Source organism: Poecilia latipinna, unplaced genomic scaffold (genome assembly GCF_001443285.1).
Source record: "Poecilia latipinna isolate Pla-1442-1.1 unplaced genomic scaffold, P_latipinna-1.0 Scaffold1507, whole genome shotgun sequence".
NCBI lineage: Eukaryota > Metazoa > Chordata > Actinopteri > Cyprinodontiformes > Poeciliidae > Poecilia > Poecilia latipinna.
The window spans coordinates 29,990-37,027 of record NW_015114123.1 but is presented as its reverse complement, the minus strand read 5'-3'; the positions used below and the strand labels follow the sequence as shown (position 1 = coordinate 37,027).

The following is a 7,038-nucleotide window of genomic DNA, read 5'->3' as shown; positions in this document are numbered from 1 at the left end:
TATATATATTTCTAAGCCTTGAACATGTCCATCAAGACAAACAAAGAACTAAAAGCTAATAGGCAGAGTTGTCCATTTAAAGAGACTTGTACACATACATGGACATACATAAACATTCAGCCACGAGAACTGGTTGTGACGGAATACACTGATAAAACTACCCATTAACAAACTGTTAAAATATTAAGAAAAAGATGTCCCTACATTCAATGAGTACTTTTAAAAAATAAATAATATTGAACATCTTTTCATGTTGGTGTAATTTGGCAATATACAGATAAAAACTGCTTTGAATTGTTTGGAGGTATATTGCTTAAGAGCACGACTATTAATGAAGGTTTTCTTTATGCGGTCCTCTAGAGTCTAAAGGGCCAAAATAAATAATCGTGGCGGGCCGGATTTGGCTCCCAGGCCTAGGGTTTAACACATTTGCTCCAGATTTTTACGTTGGTTTTAATTAATAATCAAATTTACAGTGAAAGTAATCACTTCTGGCAGAACAGGAGCAGGCTGTCTGTTTCAGCAGATCTCACTTACAGTTCAGTTGTCTCTTTTGTTATTGTTTTTCTTTCTGTTGTCAAACCTGAATGTGTGAATCTTCATGTTCCAACTTGTTTGTGTACTTTGCTTCTGGTATGCCTAAATTCACTTTGATTCTATTCTATTCTATTCTATTTTTGCGTCAGTGGAAGATTTATTACAACACTTTTCAACAATTAATAAATTCCTGTTTTGGGCAGATCTTGAAAATCAGCCAGTAACAAACCAGTTACTACACATATTATCTAGTTATTTTAGAGCTCTCGTTGTACCTGGTATATCGAGAAGTCATGTCAAGAGTTCATCTTGGCTATTTTTACATGACAATATTGTTTAACCCCAGTTCTGAAGAGCAAGGCTATGTTTCTCTAACAGTGTGTATTTTATATTTTGCTCAAGCTTTAAATCAAATACATTTTTAACAGTAAACATAATAAATATGATTCCAAGATGTATCAAAAGTTACAAAACCTTTCCCTTTGAGTCCACTCCAAGAAGCGCATCCTCCAGGATCTGCAGCGCCTCCTCAGCGGTCGAGTGGACAAATGTTCCCCTGCAAACGAACCTAATGTCGGTGACAGACTTCTGAGAAGTTTCCATGTTTCCACCAGAGCAGCGTAAATGTGCAAACAGAGCGGCGGCGAAGGCTACCTGCCGCAAAAAAATCGAGTTTTATAGGCTGCCCTACAATCCACCCCCGAGGAGGCGCTCGTTTTTCACTTGACCGCAGAGACTATCCGCAGCCAATCAGAAGCAGCGTGGAAGCCTGTGTGGGTGTGTGTGCGTGGGAGCATGAATTCGTTGTTTATCATAAGTTACAGCGATCAGCGAGTTTCATAAGTGTGGACGTGCCAATTTCCGTTTTTGCAAGTTGGGGAAAAAGTAACTTGCATAGTTCAGCCCCAAATTATGACAGATTTGGGTGTAAAGTAATATTTTAGTTTGATCAACATGTTGACAAAACATTGCAGTCCCTGCAAAAAAAAAAAAAAAAAAAAAAAAAAAAAAAAAAAAAAAGCCAAATATTCAGTGGATATGCTACACGGCGCATACTTTTCAATACTCTCTACAAACAATCATTGTCTATTATGTACTACTACTTTTCTGAGAAACAGAATATTTATCAACAAACTAAATGCTTGAAATGTAACCATCTGTCAGGAATGAATCAATACAACAAATACATTTCATGCTTTAAACTGAAAAACAGAAATGATGTAACTTTCCTGTGACACCCTCATTGACAGATATTCTGGTAAAGTTACCAACAGAAGTGGCAATCAGCAGTAATCTAAAAATGAAGCAACAGGAAGATAAACCGGATGACATATTACTTCATTTTAAAGAACAACTTGCTGTCGGTGGACAATCAATAAAATAAATAAATAAAAAAAATAGTTTTATCAAAGTCTCAATTTAAAATCTTGATCTAGCATTAATTAAACATCATTAAATATTAATCATTGTACTACAAAATTAAAGTGCATAGTTAAATTTGTCTGGCATTTTCACATTTGCAACCTTTGACTAAAGCCACTGCTAGCAAAGAGCCTCAAAAAAGATCTAATTATACAAAGGTATCAGTCAGCAGAAGGATATGGAGAAAAAAAATCCACAGCATTATTTACTTACAGCAATACACTGAAAACAGTCAATAAGTGGCGAAAATAAAACTGCTTAAAAACTGCTGAGGGAAATTAAAGTTTTGAAATGGCTTAAACCACAATCCAGACTCCATTCAACATAAAATGGAGGCACCTGCAGATGGGCGGTCTGACTGATAACTTTTGCAATTCTAGAAAATCCTTTTCTAGAAGACTGAATGCTGAAATTTAAACAAAGTCTGCTTTAAGCCAAGTGTTGGCTTAAATAGTGTAAATTGATTTACATTATATGTTTAGTCTATCGCCAGAAGAGGACATTCATTACTACAATACTGCACTTGCAGATATTTCATTGTATCTCACTAGTAGATTATATGTTCCTCTCGTTTTTTGCAGTGTTATTTAACCATATTTGGTGGAGTTTCATGACAAAGAAGCTTAAACTGTTAAGCTGCACTAGAGCACAATGTCTCTGAGAATGATATCTTAGCCTTAATCATAGACTAAAATTGCTCAGTACTGGATCTTGTTCTCTAAACTTCAGGCTTAAAGTTGGCATAGTATTTGTCACTTGGAAGTTCCCCAGTAAACTTTTCCTTTTTAGTCATCTTGAGTAAGATCAAGATTTCAGTCATGAGTGTGTCAGAGAACCATGTGAGGACATCAGGCTGTAAGTAAAAGTGCGTCCCATGAGATCCATGACTAACGCGGATGTTCGTCTCAGTGTTGCTCCCTGGTGAGGAAATAACTTTTTAATTTACCGAGCCCACTTGACGTATGAGAACATGTGTTTATTTTTGGAAATGGAAGCATCCATGAACAATGTCTAAGGGCACTGCGTTCTTACAGTAATTGTAAGAACAATTACAATTACTGTAATGTTAGTCCATGGATTCCAGTAAGTGTGTTCAGTCTGTTGCAATTGTACATTGTGTGCCTGGATGAGACCTAAAAAAACAAGAAGAAGCAGAGAAGGGATGTTGATGAAGAGCTCCATGACAACAGTTTGTGAATCATGCAACAAAAAAAAAAGATATCTCAGCCGTTAACACAAACTACAGAGCCTTGCTGTTTATATTAGTTTTTGTGTATTTTGTCACATTACAATCACAAACCTTAGTATAATCTGATGAAACCACATGTGTCTCACCGGCGCAAAGTCGCACATAATTTGTGAGGTTGAAAAAAATTTGACACATCAAAAAAAGACGATTTTCCATTTGTAATCAGGCCTCCAGTGCAAATCCTTTCAATGCGTTGCTGCGATTACAGATTCAGATCTGTCAGAGTATGTTTCAGTCAGAGTCCCACATCCAGACACTGACAATTTTCCCCATTTTTCTTTACAAAGTAGCTCAAGCTCAGTCCGATTTAGAGTATCTCTGAACATCCTGTTTGACATTTCGCCACAGATTCTCAATTGAATTTAGGTCTGGGCTTTGACTGGTCCCATTCTCACTCATGAATATGGATATCATCAAAGCCGTTCCATTGTTAGGGTTTTGGAATTTTTTTTTTTTTGGAAAGTTAACCTTTTCCCAAATGTCAAGTCCTTTGCAGCCTACAACAGCCTTTCTTTCAGCCATATAACTCTGACCAGCTGTCCTGTCCCCAATGAAACTGCTATGCACACCATCAACAGGCAAGATGTAATTTCATGACTGAACAAAGGCAATGCTCCAACTCAGTCCAAAATGTTGATAAAACATTAGAGAGATGCAGACTTTTTCCAGTAAACTTTGCACTTCTGGGCTCTATGTAAGGTTCCAGGTCTTAAATATGGCGGCATATATTCCTTGTAGTTTCCGATTTGTTTCTTCTCAAAGCTGTGGGAGTCAATCCTTGTTTCTCAACACATTTCTTGTGACTCTGTTGTTTATTTGGAACAAAATAGTGACCATACCTAAATATCTTGGCAATTTGCTCCATTAAAAACAGCTGGTCGAACTTGATTTGATTTTGGGTGTCCTCGTAAAGGGAAATGACAACACACCGCACTTTTCACACTTTTTATTTCAAAAAGAAGCTGGAGACTATTTAATTTCACTATTGTGCATTAATTTCTATTGTCCTATAACGTAAAATCACAGGAAAGTGATATGGCAATAAACAGGTAATATGATATGAAGGTACTGTTTGATGAATGTAGGAAAGAATTACTGAAAAAAAAAAGTTTTAGTTTGGATTATAATGTTTTCATAGAAAACTGGTTGCTAAAAAAAATCCTGTGGCCAGAAAGTTGAAAGATATCATTATAAATTGTGAAAAAATAAAAAATTTTCAAACTACAAAACAAAACAGGGTCTTTCAACGTATAGGATTTTGCCATTTGATTGGTATTTGAAAATGTAAGTAAAACTAAACAATGTTTTAATAAAAAAGGAAATACTGAGGAGATGAATGTAGATTTCAGGTTGTTTTCCTGCAACAACCAGCTTCTTTCTTTCATTTCAGCTTCTTAGAGGCAATAACAAAAACCTCATTCAGTCTAAATTTTGAAAAACAAACAAAAAAAAACATTAATCTTAAACATTTAGCAAAGACACGTCTGGAAAAATGGGTGAATTTTTCTGTTTCGAGTCCAAATCATCTTGTTCATCCTCAAGGTTGTCAAAATCATCATCATCATCGTCATCAGAGTTAAAATCTTCCTCTTCTTCTTTTCCTCGACTTTGTCCTTTCTTTTTCTCTTCATCTTCTTCTTCCTTCTTGTCTAAGTGTGAGTTCACCCTAAACAGGGGCAGAAACAGAAATTAATCTCTTTGTTTCTCTCATTTGCAGCAGAAAATGAGGACTGGGAATTTATTTATTTATTTTTAAATCTGGAAAATACTGAAAAAAAATAAATAAAAAAAATTCCTAAATTTTAGAACAAAAAATGTTTTTGTAGGAATTGAAATGAAGCTGAAGATATATACAATTATGAGCCACGTTGATTCAGTCATTTTTCCTCACAATCAGCGTTAATGTGTCTTATCGTCCAGAAGATGGCAGCCTTACGCATGTTGCCACGCATCTCTGCCGTGAGGGCAAATGGTAAAAAAAAAAAAAAAAAAAAAGGAATTTCTTCCCTTCAGACCAGACTGTTTTTTGTTTGTTTTTTTTTTAAGAGAATTTAGGTCAGACCAAAACACAGAAAGATTTTATCCACTCACGGAATAATGATGTCTTCTTTCTTCCCACACTTACAGCAGATCTCAAGCTGAAGCGAACAGGGCTTACAGACAATGTGATATGCATCCCTCACTGTCTTTTGAGAGCACTTGACACTGTAAAAGAAAAAGAAAAGAAAAGAAAAAAAACACAGATTGTAATCAATTAATTTCGGAAAAGATTTTCTGCACATGCATGACAATGAAACGTGCCAACGGTGTATTAAATGTGCCTGTTGGGTCCCTCAAGTCTTGTGTTGCTGTTTTTGTGACAGGCCAAATTTAGGCAGCAACCTTTTTTTAACAATGTGGAATCAGCACGCTTTAAAAAAGAAAAAAAAGTCCCACTTTAGAAATTGAATTTTTGAAAAGAAAAGGCAAATGTTATTGATCATTGACATCCATGCTTATTGGTCCTTCCAGCAGATAAAGGGCTTCAATATTTTACTTCAGAAAAGGCAGATCGGCTCAACATCTCAACAGTCCGGACCGCTATCCAATCAAAATTTTATGTGAAATAATCATTTTTACCATATCTTTACTAACTGTGGGTGAGTCCAGATTTCTACTATTATAATTGTCAGACAAAACCATCCTTTCAATTATTTAAACCATTTTGAGAAATCAACGAGGGGCCTAAACGTACATACTCACCACTTTTTGGGTTGTGTTAGTGGCTTGTATTTGTTGTACTTGACTTTCCACTCAAGAACACCCTTACAGTGTTGACAGAGTCCATCATGGATCTTTGAATTCGCCTTCTGTAGTTCAAAATCATTAACGAGACAATGTGGGGATATTAGAATGAGATGTAGTAATGCACAGTGCTAATCTAAATAGATGTATTCTAACAACTCATTCTGTTTTGGGGTGAAATTACTGCACAATTACTGTGGTCCTTTGTTGGTTTCTGGTTTATGATAGTCCTGGGCTTCCGTGCTTCTGCATCCCTTCCAAAACTAGTTGTGGTGTGTTTTTATTTTCCTGTTGGAAGTACCATCTAATCCAAACTGACACACTAAGAGGAAATAAAATTGGTTCACCACAGAAGTCTATGCCTATCATAAACCAGAAGCTAAAGAAGAACCAGTGTTTGTTGGAGTTATTAGATTTAAAAAACTGGACCAACTGCCAAGCATGGTGATGGTAGCATAATCCTAAGGGTTAGGTTCTAGATAGAGGAGCTTAATTTACATTCAAACGGATCTTTACCAATTAGAGCCACTTTTTCCACTCTTCCTTCAATCAAATAAATAAGGTAACTGAATTGCAATTTACGAAGACATGATATGGTTTCTTTATTTTCAAGATATCAAGCAATAAAAGTAACCAAATGTTAAAAGAAGGCTACTGACGTACCTTCACTTGTGCAGTCGCTCCGTACTTGTCGTTTTTGAAGGCAGTGTTGTTTTGATGCTTCTGAGCTCGTGAGCGAGACACGTTTCCTTTCTGAGAGCTCATTTTATTTTCTCTTTAGCTAAACGACGTTGGTTTTGGTTGAAAAATCCAACAAGCATGCCAGCGGAGGAGAGGCTTAACCCGGAAGCAGTAAGGAGCACGTCACAAAACGTTTAGGGGTCAAAACACAGACCATTTTAATTAAAGATATTAAGATAAACAGTGTAGCCTATGGTTTTGCTGCACTAGTATATAATGTCACCTTTATTTATTATTTAAACTTTGGCGTAATAGGAAGCGTTTTTCAATGACGTCACCTGTTAGGTTGCAACATAGTTGCATAG

At 36.0% G+C, this 7,038-nt stretch overlaps 2 protein-coding genes across 2 annotated transcripts in view; both read right to left on the bottom strand.

Annotated features, from left to right (window-relative positions):
• The window catches only part of gda (guanine deaminase), a 12,243-nt gene extending 11,046 nt beyond the window's left edge, over positions 1-1,197 (bottom strand). Inside the window, exon 1 of the mRNA XM_015058007.1 lies at positions 1,012-1,197. Coding sequence (XP_014913493.1) covers positions 1,012-1,140 — 129 coding nt within the window. The 5' untranslated portion in view covers positions 1,141-1,197. The remainder of the gene's footprint in view (positions 1-1,011) is intronic.
• A 1,338-nt stretch (positions 1,198-2,535) lies between these two features.
• cunh9orf85 (chromosome unknown C9orf85 homolog) lies at positions 2,536-7,038 on the bottom strand. Its single transcript, XM_015057998.1, has 5 exons — positions 6,656-7,038; positions 5,951-6,057; positions 5,300-5,413; positions 3,342-4,874; positions 2,536-2,616 (listed from the first exon to the last, which is right to left on the bottom strand). Exons 1-4 carry the CDS (start codon positions 6,755-6,757, stop codon positions 4,670-4,672), a joined length of 528 nt encoding a protein of 175 aa, XP_014913484.1. The 5' UTR covers positions 6,758-7,038; the 3' UTR covers positions 2,536-2,616; positions 3,342-4,669.